Source organism: Puntigrus tetrazona, chromosome 17 (genome assembly GCF_018831695.1).
Source record: "Puntigrus tetrazona isolate hp1 chromosome 17, ASM1883169v1, whole genome shotgun sequence".
Lineage (NCBI taxonomy): Eukaryota > Metazoa > Chordata > Actinopteri > Cypriniformes > Cyprinidae > Puntigrus > Puntigrus tetrazona.
In genome coordinates, this window is record NC_056715.1 from 20,057,154 (window position 1) to 20,078,443 (window position 21,290).

The window sequence follows — 21,290 nt, forward strand, 5'->3', positions numbered from 1 at the left end:
AATTCCAACCTGCTACACAACTGGAACACCGTCTCAGGCCTGCCCTCTTTTTGTGATTTGGTGTGGATCAGCTCCCAGATGCAGTCTGTGTCTTCAGACAAAAGGTGGATTATTTGGGGAAATTACAAATCTATGATCTTCTAACAAGCCAGATGTGTCTCTTACCTGCTGCATTGCCCAGTCTAACCTGTAGCGCTGACAGAGGGAGCGAGCCAGCAGAAACTTGAATGGATCCTGCTCTCCATGAGCTGATTTTGAAGTTGGCTGGGGAACAAAAGCATGAAATAAGGATGTTAATGGATGAATATGTAACACACGAGTCACTGAATTTGTCAAAATATAATGTAGGAAAATGTTTTTAAAGTGACCCCATTAAGGAACTATAAAGTAAATAGACCGGATGTGAAAACAGTACTTACCATCTTCTTTCTCACTTTGTTATTCTCCCTGTACAGCAGTATCACAGCTCTCTTAAAAACTAATAAGACAAATCAGAGACTCTGAGTCAAGCAGATATGTTAAATTTAGAAAACGACAGAATTCTTTGTTTCTGAAGCTGCAGAACTGCTGCCAATATATCTGAAACAAGCCCAACATACTTTCACAGATCTATAAAAAGCTCTCTGCAAAGTGTTGCGTGACAAAATAAACTTTAATATTCGCATTATTTATTTAATATATTAAGATAGAAAACATTTATGTTGGCACGTGAAAAGATGAAAATACGGTTTCATGGGAAATGTGCTTTTGACAGAAATATGGTTTCATGGAAAAAGAGCAGAGCCTCACCAAAAACATTCAACTCGGGATCCTTTTTCATACGGCCCAGCGATGGGAATGGGTTGAGCCAGATCACTGAGGAATGTATGAGGAACTGTCCCATAGAAATCTCTGTGACCTGAGACAGAAGAGACAGATGATGATTGAATATCCTGTTGGATTACCCCGATGCGTTCAGACTCTGTGTGCAGCTGTACCTCTTTCTCGGTGCCACTTTGCTCTGCTACCAGCTGGTCAAATACCGCACCATAGTCTTCATAGATCTTCTGCATTTCATTTATGTGGCTTGCGACTTTTTCCATTTCTTTCAGTGCCTCTGTAATAAGAAAAAAGACTGTCTTAAAATAACTAATTCTTGGCTTTGATTTCTAAAAATAGCTGTCAAATTGACTGTGTGAACTCAAACTGGAGATTTAAAAAAAAAAAAAAAATCAGACCTTAGTAGCATTACTGGGAATATTTCTGTAATACATCTGTTTAGCTCACATAAAAAAAAATTTCCTCATTCAATTCAAACCTTTCAGCAATGAATGTTGTTAAAATGATCTGGGCCCTGGTCACAACTTGCTTTCAGAATATGTAAAATGGATAGATTTGTGAAAATATATAACTTTTTTTAGTCCGATTTTATGTTGTGGCCCTAATACCCGTTCACTTAGTAACTAGATGCGTACACAGTATGTAACCACAGTGTAAGTATCTACAGCTCTAATATTTCTGTAACTACACGTGTAACAACCCTCAGAATGGTTTGTGTAAGTACAAATGTGTATGTAACAGGACATGCATTACATTTTATAACAATAGTATGTATGAGAGCAATTGAAACAATTTGGGTGGAGATGGGTAGGTTTAGGGATATGTAAAGTGGGAGGAGTTGGATCTGGAGTTGATGTAAAACAACTAAGTAAGTGAACTTGCATGGTAACTCCTCAGGAACTGTCCATTCAACGTGTGTGTAGTTACAAAGCTGTAGATACTATGTACCAGTGTGTATTTACACAGTGGTTACATACTACGCACACATGTACATCGGTGTTAAAGCTGCTTAATACAAAGCGGGACAACATTTTTTGAAATTCTCAATGACCAACCCACAACCCGACATCCAGACAGCGAGCCCTGCTGTGTGCGTGTCTGTACCTGTGAGGTGGTAGTGTTCCTCACTGTCTGTGTCTGTTAGCGACACCAGCTCGCGCAGCAGCAGGGGGTATTTCAGGACTCTTTGCACCGGTTTGATTAGGTAGGACTCTAGTGTGGTCGAGTGCTGCTTGGTTGGATTCCTTGCGTCGAGGAACTCCTTAAACGATCGATCTGTTTTAGCTGCAGACGAAAGGAAATCATAAATGCCAGCACCACCCACCGAGCTAGAAATAACACGTTCTTAATGGCCACTGCAGGTAAATGGCTTTAGGCGAGCGCACAGGGCACAAAATCCATCCACAAGGAGGCAGCACAGGCTCTCTGACACCTCGTTAGAACCACTGCAGTATAAACGCAACACTGCAGACGATGAACAACACCAAGGTGAGTATCAAGGATCGAGATTGCACTGAACGGGTGTTTTGGCAGGAGTTTGTGAGGGGAGTTAACCACCACCACCATCTCTAAAACGTGCAGAATGATAAATGTATTCCTCGCATTGTCGTTCAAATCAAGAGGAGCTATTAGAGCAGTAATTGAGGCACTCCTCGCCCCCAAATGGATTGACACTTCAGGGAGCAATTGGCAGGCAATTAACAAGTCGACACAAAAAGTCGTTTGCGCTTTGCAAACGGAAACCTTGGCACAACAGAAGCAGTGTGTGAGAATATATAATTACAAGCGCCGCTGACAGACTGCTACGCACACTCCTGTTGTTGCATCTGCAGTGCAAGGGCCACGTTTCATCTCCTTACCCCGCAGTGGTTAAGCAGAGCGTGCTGTTTCTTACAGCCCTCAAAGTGCAATTTCTGAGGCTGCTCTGAATATCGCTCTCCTCTTGTAATGGGACGAATTAAAAAGGAAGCCGAGGTACAGTTCTCCACTTTAAATGTGGGCAGGGCAGCCTCTCAGTCATTTCTAACTGGGCAGTTTGCCCAAGAAGGCAAACCAGGCTAATGTTTCACACATAAATTATATTTAACATTTATAGTCGCTAATCACTAATACTCGGCAGAAAATAATGAAAAGATAAACCAACAAGGGCTACTGGTGTTGTGACAGTGCCAGCCTGAAACATTTCAGAAGCACCCATACAGAATGAGAGACATTAAATGGGTTCAGTTATTTGACATGTAACAAACTATTATTCTATTGTTCAAAGATGATGTGATTGATGTGTTGTACCTCGTTCCAGAACCTTCTGCACTTTAATGTGGTTGGTATAAAAGCCACTGTAAAGTTTGAAGTGCTCTGCGTAATACAAAAAGCGAACCACCCAATGAGAAGAGCAGCTTCTGGATAAGAAACAAAAGACAGCATTGATGCATCATGGGTAGAGAAGCGAGCTTGCCACAAAAGAGTGATTCGAGACTGATGTTTTTCATTTGAGTCTGATTCCCTTCAACGAACCAATTCTTCAAGTGATTCCAAGTCTGTTTGATTTTCTACCATGGAGCATAAAGAGCTATATTTTACAGTGCGATCTGCTCTTTACCATTAAAAAACGTATTATTATTTATTTATTTACTTATTTATTTTTATTCAATATCATTATAATTGTATTAAATAAAAATGACTTCATGTTATTTAATAAAATAATCATTACAAAATTTCAGGTTTTCGTTTTTTTGCATCTAGAATTTTTGGTTTCGACCCAGACTTTATTTCGGTTAATCCCTATTATATACATTATTATATTAAAAATCATGGCCTATCTTATGGCCTTTTTGTATTCCATGGAATAAAACACATGCAAATATCAAATGATAAAATAATCCACATTTTTGGGGTGATCTATTCTTTGAGAAAACTTTTTCTAGTTATTCTACTAAAATGTTGTGTATCTCTCCTATATTACAGGTGAGAGTGTTAATGAAGAAATTAATGCATTTGGCATGCCTTGAACTGTACAGGCGTCTCGAGCATATTAAAGTTGGGGAAGGAACTAATCTTCTCTTCCAGGGTCTGCAGGAAAACCTTCTGGAACTCCAGCATCTCTGGAAGGCTGCCAAATAGACTTTCCATCTGGGCAAAGAAAATCCACAAAAAACATAAATAAATAAAAATTATGAAAAACCAACAAAACAAAATCATGTAAGTCACAGTTTTCTTCATTATGTGATAGAAAATTACTTCAGAGGGTACTAGTACTTCACAGGAAATGGATTTAAGTCTGCAGATTTCATTTTAGTTGTGCTAGCTCCATCTATCGCAGGCCTCTTGCTAAAGTTTTATTGCCACTCAAATTGTCGCTAGTAACTTAAGAAGCAGCGGTAAAGCCATTTTATGTTTAGTCCTTGTCTAATTTGTGCAAGGGCATGCTCTAGTGTCCATTAACGGGGCTTTAATATGGACCACTCTTCAGCACATATTGACTGATCTTTCCACAGGGATATCCTGAGTCATGTCAGGGTCATATCTAGTTCACTCTGAAAGCTGAAGTCTTTAGCATCAGTCACATTAGTGGGGACATGCAAGCTTGTGGCAAATGACCCAAGATGTATCACTGCAATGAATGACTGTGCAGTCGGTGACAACTCAATCCAACACGATCCCCTGAAACTAGCTCCAGCAGGGGGTTTGCTTTACCTCGTCTTGTGTGAGAAAGGTCTCCTTTTGCAGGGGCTTCAAGTAAATTTCAAACAGGCAGTTGAGATCCTGTATAGAAGAAACGGATCACAAAATTACATCATGAGCTCTAGGAGTATTAGCATCGCCAGAATTGTTTTACTACATAAAGCCTCTTTTTGGATAATACTAAGGTATCCTTTTACAAGGTTTGAAAACAAAACACGCAAGGTGATTAAAAATGTAAAACACTAAACTCAAAGCAAGGAGGAACAAGACTAAAGCTGTCCTTGCACAGAGGTTGTACCTGCACTTAATTATTGATATATTTCTACAAGACAAAATAATACAAAATTCAGTTTCATTAATAGCTTAAACGGGCGGTACATAAAAATGTATGAACCCTCTTGTATTGTTTGAATATATATATATATATATATATATATATATATATATATATATATATATATATATATATATATATATATATATATACACACAAACATCTTGTTGACTTTAAAAGGCGGTGTAAACTAGAACTCAGTTGTATATACAATACCACAAGTAAAGTATGCTTTTTCTGTTGCAGTACAAAGGCTGTGTTAATGTTTTTACAGGAATCTCAATTCCAAAACCCCTTTCCCCTGAGCACACAACTCGCTGCCCCTGACCCCAAATTACAACTGAGTCCAATAATACGTTTTCACACTCGCATATTAGAAGCTAACAAAATGGCAGTATAGCAGGCATAACTATAGATGTCGAGCAAAACAGAACCATGTCATTTTTTTTTCAACAGTTCAGTTTCATATTAACCATTTATTTGAACTGTACTTTGACAGTACTTCATTCTCCAACTTAAATGTAATTTTTACTGAGCTCCACACAATGCATCTTTATTTCTTCCTCATAAAATTCATGCAATGCCGCCTTAGGAGCTGTTGGTGCATTTCTTAATGCTGTCCGCAGATGCAGTTCACAAGTTTTTGAAAGAAAGAGTTTGTGTATCACACATTTAAACATTGATGTATTCTTGTGCACAGTGACTGCATGGCACTCTGTAGACATCCTTTTAATCCAGCAGTGTAAAGATGCCTCAGCTTGCAAAATCATTCTTGCCAGAACTGGACCAATTATGTCTCTTCTTTATACAGTATAGGAAAAATGAAGCAAGGTCACTTTGTACAATTTGCCAACCCTACTCTCCGCCTTTAAGTATTAAGTTTGGTTATTGTGAAATCTTTGGAGTGATTTTTTTTTTTACCTAAACTACAAAAACAAGTTTTCATTTAGCCAAAAACGTAAACTGAAAATCTAATAATCAAATCGCATCAATTTTTAAAAAATCCCAAATACTTAAAGTTGCATATAAACTCTTAAATTGCAGTCTTTGTAAACTTTTTAATTAAATAATGATTAAGTGATTATCTCAGACATAATACAAGCTGTGTAATTTCCTTCTGATGTTCATTTGGGTTTATTTCACACTTTAACTAAGCAAAAAAGAGGAAGAGATGATCGGATCACATGCTGTTTCAACACACCGACCCTGTTCATCAAAATGTAGGCATGGATGTAGATGACAAATCTATATTGTCGGTTCAGCTAGGACCCACACAGCTCGCATGTTACCTCTAGTAGCTTAACCTTGTGGGTCTTTTGGTTTCAATGATTTAGCGTCACCAAAACCAAAAATTCAAATCTGCTCCCAGACAGCTCCCAAACCTGCACTGTGTGCTGTGGCCATGTTATGGCATCGCTAGGCTGTCGGTGCATCAACCTGAATATTCTCATTAGGCTGATTTATAGCGGTCTGCCAGTGCCAATGCAGCATATCACAGACAAATGGCTCCGGCACAGGACTCTGGGATAGCACCGCCCCCTCCCACAAATCACAGAGCGCTGGAATAATCAGACACCTTCCTGACACCTATTAACCACCAGGAGAACATTACCATTACAGCAGAGTTTTAATGCCACCTAAAGGTTCACCATGAACATCAGCAGGGTAAAACTGATCATATGCAAGCCTCGGGATTATTCAGAAAACAGATGAGAGGGGAGGCGTTTCTATTTAGCAGCTAAAGGAGTTAATTAATAGGCGGTCCTTCAGGACTCGGTAAAGACTCTTCCAACTATCCATCGCGACGTCTTCTGCCAAAACAGCCATTTTCACCTCACAGGTCTTTCATTAAACAGGTTTAGAACTTAACTGATGTGAGCTGCATAAATAGGCGAAACAGTTCAGTATTAATGAAGTCAGAGTATCGTACGGACGACCGCATGGATCTCTTCGTGTGAGCGCTCTAGTCAACTATGTTAATAGGGGATTACAGAGTCAGTTCTCACCTTAACGTAGGATTTCTCCGTGTCTACTAATTCCTGGATGACCTTGCGCAGCCTCTCTGTGGGGGACATATGACGCGGACAGGGCCTGAGCGTGGGAGCCTCTGGTCCTGTTTGCTCCTGGCCCTCCATCAGACCTCCAGAGCCCTCCTGGAAGGAGTGGTACAGCGAACACACCGTATCCACACTCTGCAGGAGACACAATTAAAAGAATTGCATTAAATTGCAATCTAATGTTGAGGACAAATTGAAAGGACGAACATAGAAATAAGGCTAAAGGATTTACTATTCTTCGTTACCAATTTTCACTCAGAAAGTGCTAGTAAATTACAGCAAGTAAACCAAGATTTTCTAGTAAAATATGACAACACATTTTGCCCCGTTAGTATTCATTCTCTCCAAAGTCTTTTAACGGTTCGCACCAGTATTGCTGTCTGTTGCATGCTACTGTAATAGTGCAAAGTAAAAATCATATTAATAAAATATTATGTGAATGTGAATATGTGGGAACTGTGTATATTTGTATATATGAATAAATACAAACACATGCATGTTTTCTTTTTTAAATATGTAATGTTTTATATATTTATATATGGTTAAAATGTAATAAATAAATACAAATACAGTATTTTCTAAATACTGAAACAATTATGATCGGTTTCAAAATAATAAGACTTGAAGGGTTGCATCTTGTGTCCCGCTATGTCAGCATTTACGCCATTAAGGTCCCAGCCAAATTCTTATTAAGGTGGTACATCAATACAAACAGCGATACTGCTTACAGCGAAAGTCTCAAAATAAAGGCTGCAGCATCTCGGTTTCAGCTCTCGGAGAGCTGTGAACAAGTGAAACAGCTGACAGGGACAGATCTGTGACCACAGGGGACAAAAACAACACCAAAGCCTTTTTCTGGCTTTAAACCAGCCAGACAGACTCCATACTGAACAGAGCACACGCACCCCGCCGCTGCGAAAACATAAACCCATCACTTCGACCCTCTCCTTACACGCATGTTAACATGCATCCTTTTTAACCAAACACCTGAAAACCACCAATCGATATACAGCGACAGAGAACACATCACAACGCAAAGGCTGTTTGTGTGAAATGAGTCGGCGACTCAACCAAAGAGCGGCAAGAGAAAATGGGATCTCGCAAGGAACAAGCAGATTGCTTCTGCAGTTCGGTTTACTAATTACAGCGCGGCCACTCTAGGGACCATGTGCTTCAGTAGCTTCAAAGTCAGTTTAGTGAGCCGGGAGAGAGAGAGAGAGAGCAAGAGGAATAGGTAAGCTCAGCCGCAATCTTCTGACAGAAAGCTTAGGACCACCCAAAGCAAACACTTGGGCTCCCAGGACATCTTCTCACACATTAGTTAAACAGAGATTAAGGAGCCTCAAAAACGCTGCAGTGAAAAATAAACACTACGCCTCAGCAAGTAGGCTGCATTCAATAAGCGGTGTGTACACATGCATGAACTGTATATTTGTGTGACAGCACTCTGTGAACAGTGTCAAACAGTGTGTTTTTGCAGCGCTGATCACCGGAGCCAATCGCAGACATGTTTGTCGTGCGTGTGAACACAGCATCCAATCGGACGCATTGAGCGCGTACTGTCATGTATGCATGTACTTTGAGCTTAAGCAACTTTGTGACACATTTAGCAACTTTTTGAACCATAGCTACTTTCTGAGTGACAAGGTTTTGCTTCCCTGGTATACGGAAGAGTAGTGGGTTTATATTAAATAAAACAGGAAACACTTTATAATAACTGTACACTATGAATCGTTAGTTAAGCATTTGTAAACAGCTGTAAATAACTGAGCCTTTAAATCTTCTTTGCAACAGATATGCTTATGAATCAAGAACAAGGCATTTAAAGCTGTATTTATAAACTTGTGACAATTCATAGCATGCAGTAATTATGAAGCGTTACTGTAAAATGTGCTGCTTCTTGGTAATTTTACATACAACCAAAATCACAATACAGCCTAGAAGTGTAGAGTAACAGCTTCTAAATACATAAAGAACAACATAAAATGTATATCAATTGTGACAGAAAAAAAGTTGACTCTACCCAACACTCTAAAGTGCTACTGTCTCAAACATCCTAAATTTCAGGATATAATAAAAAAAAAACCCACATAGATAAGAGGCAGAGGGAGGCAGGAGACATCATGTGGACACATTAATCGAGCACCTTGTGGCAGAGTCGGTGGGAAACCCAAGCCTGGCACAGACAGATAACAGTAATTGTGGCTAGCGCATGTGTCATTTGTTTTGCAGCAGTCACCAGGAGGTTAAGAGGAGCGCTGCAGGTTGTGAAGACTCCATACAGGTTCCTGTTAACCTCAGTAAAGCACCTGAAAACGATAGCGTTTCTCACCACACACATACATTTACACCGAGTGTGAAATAGCTGTATAAATTCATGCCAAGTCGCTGTGAGAATCAAAAACTACAAACAGGCCAATACAGTACGACAGTACGGTACTGCATAAAATGTTTCTGTTTGCATGCTGTGTGACCCAAATTCTAATTAACAATGATAAAGAAACCATGTGGAGGTGAAAAAGACAGTAACGCTAGAAATAAAGAGTTGAAAGCTTCAGTTCTCGTTTTCTTACTCTCAAGTCCCTAGATGACAGCTCTTTCAATGCTGTGATACCAGCTGTCAAAAAGCTTCAGCCTGACAATCTATCCTCCTTGACAGAAAATGTTAGCAGCTCACTGTTTGCAGAGGAGCGAAACTGCTTGGCAGCACAAGTTTGAGATCCCAGTGACACATCGGGCCCACTTAGACCCTATTAACATCTGTTTTAGGTTATCTGAATGTGATGCGTCCACTGCTTATTGAAAATGCATTACCATCCGCTCATTAAACGGTTTGAAAGCTGTGCATGCACGTATACAAAAAACGAGATAATGCACTCTATTAGGCTCACTATTAATCTCCCTATACATGCATCCCCATCTCCCTATAGAATCCTGTCTTCTCAGCACACATGCACTCTCAAAAACATCTGCTAGAATGCCACTTTTGTTTAAGTGACATGTTAGCTACATTCTCCAGTGGAACCATATAGCCGTTTTAAACAGCTTTCTCTTAATCTCTTCAAAAGCATAAGGAATATGATGTATTAAGTGTTTACATGATGTTTCTGCAACAGCCCTGGAATAAGCTGTTTTTTGAAGTGCATGTAAATGGGGTCACAGTCCAACAGAGGATAAGGTTTCAGAGGAATGCAGCGCCCCGCTGACATCCCTTGGATTCCCTGTATTCTTATTACACTAAAGCATGTCATGAATGCGAAGGGCATAACTGCAAAAAAGCAACGTGAGAAGAGGCAGGTGCCTGTGCTGATAAATTGACTCATTACCCTGTCAACGCCCATACGTATGATGTTTGTAAATGGCCCTCGCATCTGCCTGAACAGGTCAAACTGGCGTAAATGCTTAAGGTATTTACAAAGTATTAACCCATTTAGATTTACCATTTTCAGACATGCCTAAATTGAAAAAAAAAACAAAAAACACTTGGTTGAATGAGCATAGATTGTTGAGCAAAAACATTAAAACTTTAACCTCTCCAATGATTTATAATTTGAACTGTCAAGTAATATTTCTTGGGAAATGTCAACTTTACTTCACTATGTCTGCGAACAAAAAGAGGACGTTTTGACTATTGTAGAGTGTGCTCGGAAGTGTGTTAATAGTCCTGAGAGCTTGTATCCATAACTAATAAGCAATATCATTACCACGATGGGTCATTCAAAAGGCAACCATCTCAGGAAACGGCCATTGTTAAAAAAGGAAAACTTGTTCAGAGAAGATTAAAGCAAAAGTGACAGAGACCTTAATAAAACGTGTTAAAATCAGATTGGCTTTCCAGAGATGACGACAACTCTGAAGCTTCAAATATTTCCAGATCTGGCTTTTTCTTTTTTTTTTTTTTTGCTTGACAGGTATTTAGCAAGATATCCTTGAGTGACACCTCAACACTAGACGGCCACTTCTTTGATATTGCACTATAATCAAGAGAGATGACAAAAAAAGTGATTTTTAATTATTAATGTAATAATTGCAAGACAATAGTAACAAATGCTACGCAAAATGCGCTTTTTACATTGTTAAATAATGCATTTGGGATTGTGACAATACAGAAATTTAAAAGCATTATAGCTTATTTATGTTTTAAGGTGTTTCTTCCAAACTGTAACTGCAAATGTACAGTCTTTGTGGCGCTAATAAGCAATTATTAACATCAAATAAGCTCCATCTGTAATTGATCAGACCCTTTTTGAATCACTTCTGTTATTTGAGGGTTTTTTTTTTTACATTCAAAACATGATGAACCATAATACACAATTTACTTGCTAAATAAACAATAATTAACCCTTAATAATAAATAAAATAACCCTGTTAGTAATTAATCAGAATCAGTATTTTTTCCTTGTTGTTCCTCTCAATATCTCTCTCAGCATCAGTACTTAAATATTGATTTGCTCCAAATGAAATGCGATTAAGTTGTCACTAGCGACACCCATGAGATGCTTTTTCTCAGTCCTCTTGTTCTGACCCATAAATACACTCACCACAAAAAGCAGCCTATAAAGTATCCTCCAGGCAGCTATGGAATGGTACTTGGTCCTTCTGACCAGAGAACTGCCCTTCCTTCTAATCTTGCCCACCCTGAAAGTTGGCATTTTTGTTGGGTTGGTCTTCAGCTCTCCCACTCTTGCTCCACCTTAACTCATGACGTGTCTCCCTCTTCCGACTGCAACTCAACAATCAAGCATTTCCAAAATCCTTGGTGTTAGGCCCATTATACAGTGTTGTTTTAAAGCACAGGGCTTTCTGACAGGATCTAAAAATCGATCACTAGGTTTTGTGGACATAGACACTACACTGAAACTGCTGCTGCCCACTGAAATCTGCATATCAATTGCTGGCTCGCATGACCCCGCTGCAGCATAATAAAGTGCTCAGACAGTTTGCAAACACTACCAGCACTAGCCTAGCCTTTCAATAACATAGACACAATGGAAACGTTTCTGGATGGCCTGTGAACACTAAGGCTAACATTTCCACACATAATGTAGAGAGAATTGCCTGAAAAATAACAACCAGAACTAAACCGTCACAGAGGGAAAGGAAACAGACAATGATTTTATTTTTTATTTTTTGCAATAGATCTGCTTTTCAAACGTTCTAGAAATAGTCTGAAATTTTCCATAAACATCAAGCCTGAACTCTCCTCTGTGTTTTGCTCTGGGCTACTCTCACACAACTCTCAGGCAAAAAAAATCCTATTCTTAGAAGAATTAATGTGAAAACATATTTAAGTAAACAGCATTACATCTGATGTCTGGTTCTACGCAGTAGACAAAATAAACCAGTTTGCTGCCCAGTTTTAGTAACCAGACAGGCCTCTCAGAGTGTTGTTTATGTCAAATGCAGATCTTGTAATACTTAACATCGTTAGGATCTGAACAGCACGTTAAACAAACATCAAAGAAACACCTGCCAGTCAGTCCTTTTGATCACAGGGCATTGAAAGCAATTTATTTATACAAATGTTTGTTATGACTTGTATGTGCAGTCTTTATTCTGATAAAGTAAAAAAGAATTAAAGAGAAAATTTACAAAAATAGATGTACAAAAAAACCTCACGTTTTTACAATTCTCAAAATTCGTGTTTTTTTTTATTTGAATTCCAATTAAACTCAACCAAACTGCAGTTATTTTGATTAGGTTAAAGGTTAACTAGAAATAAAACACTATAAAAATATGATAACATATTAAAAAACGTGACTTTTGAAAATTGCACATTTTTCCAAATAAACTAGATACACTATAAAAAAAGATTTTTTTTGAGATTACCGAATAAGTCACATGTAAGCAATAAGGTACAAGAAGCTGTACTGAAGGTTTGCTAACAACTCCCTTCCGCCATGATTTATTCACGATACAGCATTGACTCATTGAAATAGTTCCTGACAGCAACAGTAAACAACAAGAGAACGTTTCCGAACATGCCTCTCATTTAATGGAGTTTAAATAAAAACTGAGAACCGCTAATCATCCGCTGTATCATTTTTTTAACACCAGCACATATGATATTTTCTGTCACTCAAACATCTGCTTATGTTTCAGCATTAGAAAACGTCTGTTTTCCATCTTTTACTTTTTTAAAATAGACTGATTTGAGGCCTTAGCTCGAGATTGCAAGTGCCATTACAGTATAAACTGATGGACATATGAACATATATAATCACACCGGAAACTAATAGATAACAAAATATTCCTTCCTCACTGTGAAAATTGCAGGCTTTCACAAAGACACACACACAACATATTTCTGCATGAGAAGCTTATTACTCGTAGTCTCAAAATTACATATGAAAGATGCATCATAAGGCCAGCAGGGATCACTCGTACTTCATTCAATAAATCATTTTAATATTGCCGAAATACATAATACATGGAACAGTTTTATCACTGTATTATTGATTTTTTATGTTACTAAGGGTGTTGCTCAGTGATACGCAGAACCGTTGGGTGAAGCGATCATAGTAGTGCGTAATCAGATTCCAGGAATGGAACTAAGCATTTTATAAAAGAAAATACTATATTATATTTTCACATTTAACTCATTGTTGCTTGCCATTGCTTTGTAAAGTTTTCTAGCAATTTGCGAAAATTATTCAAAAGTAAATCAAGTAAAATACATTTTCGGTAAATGACAAAAATACCTTTTACTGCAACAAGTCATTTGTTTAGACATTACTAGTCATTCAGTGTTTGTACAAGATTTTAACATTTAGTGGGCACTGGTCTTTACCTTGTAACACATCCGGTGATTGTTGGGCAAGCCAAAACTAGGCATGACAAGTCAAGTTTATTTGAAAAGCACATTACACACGGTTGTAATTCAGTTTCGCTTTCCTCAGCAACACGAAAAATATGAATGTCATGCTCATGTGGAAGATAAAATTTGCTCTTCTGACCTACCAGTACAATTGCTTTAGAATATCAACAAACAGCAAGATAGATTTTAACTTTTATTCACTGAAAACATTTTTAAAGAACTTTTTTGAAAAACACTGAAAACATTGAAAAGCCTGTTAAATGGTTTATGGCAAGTCCCCTTCTATATATACGATGGAAAAACTGTAATAGACATTTCAGACAATTTTACAGTAAAATTTGGTTTTTGGAAGTGAAAAAGACTGCAAACCCGTATGAATAAAAGTGGCTTGGGACCAACGATTTGTTTAATTTCTTTGCATTCTTTGCATTGTAAATTGCTTTGCATTTATAAGGACTTTGTATTGTTTAAGTAGCATAATTTGCCCAATATATTTATAACCATATAGCTCTTACAGGCTGTTAATGTACCCCGTTTAAAACATCCTTAAAGGCTGGTTATGCACTAAGGCATATTTACAGCTGCAAAACATACTATCAGGGTCATTAAACCAGCATCACCCAAAGCAACATGCACAAAAAAAAAGAGAGTCTGTGTGACAAAAGTAAATCCTATGAATACAATCACTGAGTTCTGGCACTTTATTAGCTGAATGAAGCCATAACAAAGAACAAACAGTAGTGACTTCTCTGAGGTCACCGGAGAGGGACCGTGGGAGGCAGAAGGATTATGGGTCTTGTACATCTGCCAAGAGAAGGATTATCCTCATTTGGCATATTCTGTGGGCAAGGTGTTAAACTAACTCCCATCTTCAACAAGTTACCACCAACAAACAGTGATTAACTCTTGCAGCACTTAATTTCTGACATACTCATTTTACTGTGTTAATTCTCGGAAACCCACACTAGATCTTGCATAGAATGCTGCTCATACAACATAATAAAATAAAATCGTACGGGAAGCCAAAAGGATGTAAAGTCCCTGGAGAAAGCACTGGCCATTGCTCAGAGGAAAATGTCCTGTCACGCTGTAGTAGAGCTCTGACAGGCTGTGATTCATCCCTGAGGTTACAGCAATTGTGCCATGTAGCCATCTTCTTTTTAAAGCCCGATAAATAAAGACACACACATAAATCGACGTGGATAGCCAGGCAATTCAAACGGCACTTGCAGTTATATGCTCTACTGCACATTTTAATCTATTATTCTTCTTCATCATCCAGTTTTTCAAGCAAGTTTTAATATTGAAACCCTATCCGTCAAAATAATGCGTCCGAATACAGCCAAAACACAATGGCAATGTTAACTCGATGTTAGAAGTATAGTTCACCCAAAAATTAAATTCTGATGTTTATCTGCTTACCCCCAGGACATCCAAGATGTACGTAGGTGCCTTTGTTTCTTCAGTAAAACACAAACGAAGATATTTAACTCAAACCAGGGCAGTCTGTCAGTCATACAATGACAGTCAATGAACCTTGAAAGTCAAAAAACATAGACAGACAAGTAAATTAAGCCCTGCAGAGCGAAGACGAACAGTATTTTTAAACCTGCGATTCACGCACCAACTGTTATGAATGAGCTCAGGATATTGTGGCGTATCAGAGGTAACAAAATTATATAAATACTGTTCACTTTCTTGCACAGGAAGCAGAAACAAATGCCCTGGGGTAAGCAGATCCAATTTTTATTTTTGGGTGAACTATCCTTAATTAAGGTGACGTTAATTCTTCAGATATCAACACCAACGCAATTATCACGCTGAAATTATTTGGTAAAAACCGTTTAGGAGTCAATCCCCACTGATACAAATATAAGAGCTTTTGGTACCATGCAAACCGATCTTTCTGCAACATCCTGGCAGGCCATGCAGGCGGCAATATCCTCCAGCAGTCGAGCCAGCTTGTTCTGGAGGAGCCGGTGTAGAGTGAGAAGAGTTGAGTTGAGGAAGATATCCTTGCCTTCCTTGACACAGTCTGGCCAGAACCAGCACATGGCAAGAAAGGAACAGAGAACTTCGGCCGGCGAGTGCTCACAGAGACAGAGCTCGATGAGCGAGGTGAGGTAAATGCATGGCCTGGCATCCCGTTTGGTCTGCTCTGCCATTGGAGCTGACCCCGGCCCATGGGCACTGCTCGTAGTGTTAGTTGTTCCTCTTCAACAGTTCCCTTCTCAAACTCTGTCTGTTTACAGGACTGTTAAATAAGCCCAGATTATTAGTCAGCTCTCAGCCATATGCTGACTGACTGGCTTAGTCATTCCCATCCCCCTAGTTCAGCAGTAAACACTGTGGGTCTGGTAACTGGAAATAATGGGGTAGCTCCCAAACTGGCTTTTGATAACACTTTGATTTGCTGTGTGTGTAGGTTTTTGCAGCCAGAGATATATTTTTGGAATGATCAAGACTTTCAAGCATGTCTTCTCAAATACTTCTCCTAATGAAGTAAACTTAAAAGCTGAGCTAGTTCACAGCTTGATATTAAAGAGCCTTCTCAGATACTACAGCCCCTTTGCCCATGAATAATACTAATTTCTTGATCTGTATCTTTCAGCAGATGAAGACACTGCCAGAATTTAGCGAACAGGCACAACAGAGAAAAAAAATGCTGTTTGAGGTTTATCATTTCTATCCTGGATGCCAGTAAAGGCTCCATACGGAGATTCAGACCAAAATACATCAAGTACAATGTTTTAAACTAATGTCGTCAAATGATTAATCACGAATAACTGCATCCAAATTATCTTTTTTTGTTTGCATAATATGTGTGTTCTGTGTATATTATGTATATATAAACAAACACACACATTATACATTTTGAAAGTATTTACATATATCAATATACATATAGATGTACAATTTACAATACATTTTACACACACATGCACAAATGTTTTCAACTTACTTTATAGCCACAAAGAAAACTTTTTAAAAAATTCAGTGCAGGGTGTTTAGATGGTTGTCTTTGATGGTTATGAAATGGTCATTATCCAGAAGAATAACATGCTAAACTCAATATATCACTCAATTTATATCACAATTCTGGCTATTAACAAACCATTAACTATGACATTTGGTGCTTATTAATAGTAAGGTAGCTGTTAGTTTTACCTGTAGGTATTGGGTAGGATTAGGAGAGTAAAACATGGGCACATGGAATATGTGCTTTACAGGTACCAATAAACAGCCAATGTGTTAACAATAGGCTTGCTAATAAGCAACTAGTGAATAGTGATAATTAGTCCTTATGTTAAGTGTTACCAAACCCCCAAATAATGACAATGGAACAGCAGCAGCAGCACATAATATACAACACTACAGTTTTCGCTACTAGAAATAGGGACTTCATATATGATCATATAAACAACATTCTCTTCAATACTAATAGAGGTAGTAATCTAAGGTCATGTGACAGCAGCCATATCATGTTCTAATCAACTTACAGAAATTTAATATGTTGAAGTAATTACAAAGTGAGGAAAGAAATGTGTTTCCCATAGCCTCTGGTAACAGTTTCAGACAGCTCTCGGCAATTCATGAATTCAAGTGCAAACGGAGCCAGATACAGGAGTATTATGAACTGCTACGTGCATAGGGACTCAGTTGTTCATCTGCAAACAATAAAAAGGATCCCTCCCCCCCGTCTAATCCACCTCCTCGGCAGATCAATTATAGAATGATAACTGAAGCTTCTCACAGCCACAAGCGAAAAAGCTTTGCAAAAGAGGAGACTTCATTAACATGAACTCAGTAAGACAGCCTACAAGGAGTAATATATACAAATCGCAACATAACATGCATAGCTGTGCTCCACTAGAGCAAAAATGCACTTAGAGGTGCCACTGTCCACGTGAATTTGGACATCCGGAAAACTGGAGAGAAAACACTATGACCATCTTAAAACCATACATTTTTCAGCGCTTTCTTGTGTTATTTATTCTGTTGTGGGAAGGTAATAAGCAATGAGCAGTGCAGCTCATCAGCATGAGCCTTTAATTAATACATTTGCACATCAAGAGTGGAGCAGGCTTGCAACTCAAAGAAAAATAAATCTCTATAGATTGGGAAACCGCTTGTTTACTGAGTTCAGCTAAAAACAAGCAGACATTCAAAAAATCTTCATGGGACACTCCACTTTTAAATCAAGCAACCCATATTTTTATGAAAATATAAACAAACACGAGGGACTTTGGAAACCAGGATTCCACATACGACTTTGTACAGCATGTCTATAAAACATCCATGCATCCGTGCTGTAGATTTACTTAATTCCTTAATCTCTTAAAATTACCATTCATTATGGATTTTTCAAAATGAGCTTTCATGCAGTGTGTATCATCTCTAATTGAAGGAAAACACCCTGCAAAGTGTTAAATCTGAAAGTGCACCGTGCATAAAGTTATTGTCTCTCAAAAGAAAGAGTCGACTCTGAATCATTAAAACTAGTTGCTTTTAAAATGAGTCCCTAGCTATTTCACGTTGACCTCGACATTAAACATCAGCGTACTGCTGCCCATTTGTCGGTCTTTTCCCTTAGCAATGAATGAAAATGCAAATGCATTCTTTTTTGTGGCGTTGAAAAGCTCACAAACACTGCTATGAATTAAACCCACCAATCATTTGGAAAAATGAATTGCTGAATGAATCGTTTGGAAGTCGCTGAACAAATAAGGTAAAAATAAATGCATATTATGTATACGTTGAAAGTGCATTCTGACCTTGCATACGCCAACCTGATATTTGTGACTCCTAAAACCAAAATTTGATAAACCACGGCACTTCAATAACTAAGCGACCACAAAAAGTTATTAAAATCTGCATTGAACTCTATGAGAAAGAATGTACAAAAATGGGGAACTGGTCTCACAAACGAAATAAAAAAGTCTGACATGAATAGATGAATGGAAGTTATGGAATTCAAGCACGATGCACATGGAGGGTTAAAGCACCGTCTGTACACAAAAACATTCATGCATCTCTGAGAGGTCTATGACTTCCTTCAGCCCAGCACGTGAGGATTAATCAAGTTCAAGTTCTTATGTTTTTGTGTTTAGCCTTTAGCATAAATACAAGCTCTTGTGCTGGTGACAGTAATAAGCAAGCAGTGTGAAGGCCAAAGATCCATGAAGAGGCTAATTACTAAGTGATAACGAACACCGGCAGACAAGCTTTGACAATGCAGCTGCTGCTCAAAATGTACGCACACACGCACACACTTATCTTCTTTAGCTATTTTTTCCACTTGCTTTTACTTTTTATATTATGCCAATCCTACCATTTCATGATAATTTTATCCACGAACACTTTCAGATATTCCAAACATTATTTAGCATGTATTAATTGAGGAGACATTTGTGAGCATCCCACGGTGAAAGCAAAACAATAAGCCATCAGCGTTTGTTGAATTGAAAAATGAGGAAAAATCAATACGGATTTTTTTTTACCTTGCTGTGCTGAACTGTTCGATGTTTGAAGTATGGATTCTGAAAACCATCATCTACCGCCAAGCCTAAGTTTTCTGCCACACAGGACACATCTGAGGAAAGACATTTTAGGAAATATGTTACATACACAAGTAAACTGTTTACACTGGAATTGCAGAATAAGTAATGCATAAATTCAATTCACCAGTGCAAAAGTTCAAAAGTGAACTGTCGATTAAAAAACACACTCACACACACACACAAACACACAAATTTTGTGATGCTTAACGAAAAAACAGAACCTGGGCCAAAACTTAAAATTCTGACTTGTATGATTTCTATGGGATTTCTATGCTGGTGCCCCTTTGCTAATAAGTTAAGTGCGCCACATTTTTTGGTGTGCACCAAGCAAAGCAGATTGTCTCAGTATTAACTGTATAGTGTTCTCTCTTCTTAGAACTTACTTAAAGTCTTTATCTAAAAGCTTAGCACATATCTGGCATTACAGCGCCTCCACAGACAAAAAGAGGTTCCTGCACGCTGTAGCAGTTACACTAACTAATAATGTCTTGTAATAAACTAAAAATGTCTTTATGTGATGGAAAAGCCTCATTTTCACCAACCATTTTTGTTTTTACTGACACAGCTGAAATGGTTATACTGCTTAATGAAATGCTGAATATTGTTGCATTGGCCGCTTAAGTATTCAGTGCGCTAGAATTTCTTGCAAGTTATGTTTGCTTCTTGAAAATAGCAGCAAATTCTTCTAGCAACTCATGAACTGCACACGCCAAACACATCTGACTTTAGCAGAAAAGTTCAATTTCTGAGAAAAATGTCATACAGGCCAGTAACACCAAACGGGAAATGCTACATCAATGAAATTTGAATGTCTTGTAAACTGACTTCATATTTTGGTAATAGAGCACAGACATGGTCAAAATACAAACAAAAATGCCAAAAAGCTTGCAAAATGAAAAATTAATTTCCATAGCTAATAACTTGAAATACTGTATTGTATAATTTTTTTATCTGCTGAAGGTTAACACTTTGATTTACAATGTCCACATATTGCATTTATTGACTATAATATAATACTGACTATAACTATTATGCATAATCGCATGCAATTAACCCTAAAGCAAACTCTTATCCATGTAGTCACTTAATATTACTATATTTTAAAAAATATATAGTAATATATTAAAAACTAGCAAAAATGTAAACTATTGTTTACAGAGGCGGTTTGATATAAAGGAAGACAGCATTTTAAATTAAAAAAAAAAAAAAAAGAAATCCAGTCACCTGAACTGGTTTTGTTAAACAGGTTTGGTACTTTAGTAGCAGAAATATGCAGAAATGCTAAACAACTAATACATAAATCTTCATTTTTAGCCTTTGTTGTGGATTTTTATGTCACACTGAAGTGTCTTATTCACAGTACATAATATATCCATCGTGCATTTTGTTCGATTTTGCATAATCAATAATACAGAGTCAGCAGACACTATTGAAGTAATCTGTACTGACATGGACGTGAACCAATAATAAGAAATCAAATGACTATACGCTGCAGTGCTACAATACATTACCTTAGACCTATATTACCTTAGACACTGTAGTTACATTCAAAATATCTTCACATAATTACATATTTACACTGTTGTTCATAACGTGGCAATAGTTTTTAAGTGGAACCCAAAACATGAAACCATGATACTCGCTGCTAATGAAACATCCCCCGTAACTTAGAACAAACAATCACTGATAATACAATAGAATTAAATGTAGCAGCAAATGTGCTGTGATGTTCATTCTGTCAGACACCTACCAGTCAAGGACAAAAGCAGACCAGGGTAACACCGTTCCTGATTGTATAAACTGCTTTCTGTCGATCACTTTTAGAAATGACTGAGACAACAGTACAGTTTAAGGAAGTCAGGGGAAGGAAATTTGGGGAGGAAGTTTACTACCGAGGTGTGACAAGTGTCAAATGTCTTCAACAGTGAGTTCTGAATGCAAAACGTCGTCAAAAAGTGATTCTTTTTGAGCGAGTTTGTTTTAGTGCCGTATTGTAAACCTGAACACACAGATCCCGATAG

The 21,290-nt window shown here is 37.9% G+C and overlaps 1 protein-coding gene across 1 annotated transcript in view; it reads right to left on the minus strand.

Moving 5' to 3' along the window:
* LOC122362099 (rho guanine nucleotide exchange factor TIAM2-like) overlaps positions 1–21,290 on the minus strand; it is a 48,450-nt gene that overhangs the window by 2,059 nt on the left and 25,101 nt on the right. Inside the window, 13 exon segments of the mRNA XM_043263380.1 lie at positions 10–91; positions 166–217; positions 220–264; positions 420–478; positions 790–898; positions 978–1,096; positions 1,924–2,103; positions 3,109–3,190; positions 3,192–3,218; positions 3,823–3,948; positions 4,513–4,581; positions 6,841–7,026; positions 19,210–19,301. Coding sequence (XP_043119315.1) covers positions 10–91; positions 166–217; positions 220–264; positions 420–478; positions 790–898; positions 978–1,096; positions 1,924–2,103; positions 3,109–3,190; positions 3,192–3,218; positions 3,823–3,948; positions 4,513–4,581; positions 6,841–7,026; positions 19,210–19,301 — 1,228 coding nt within the window.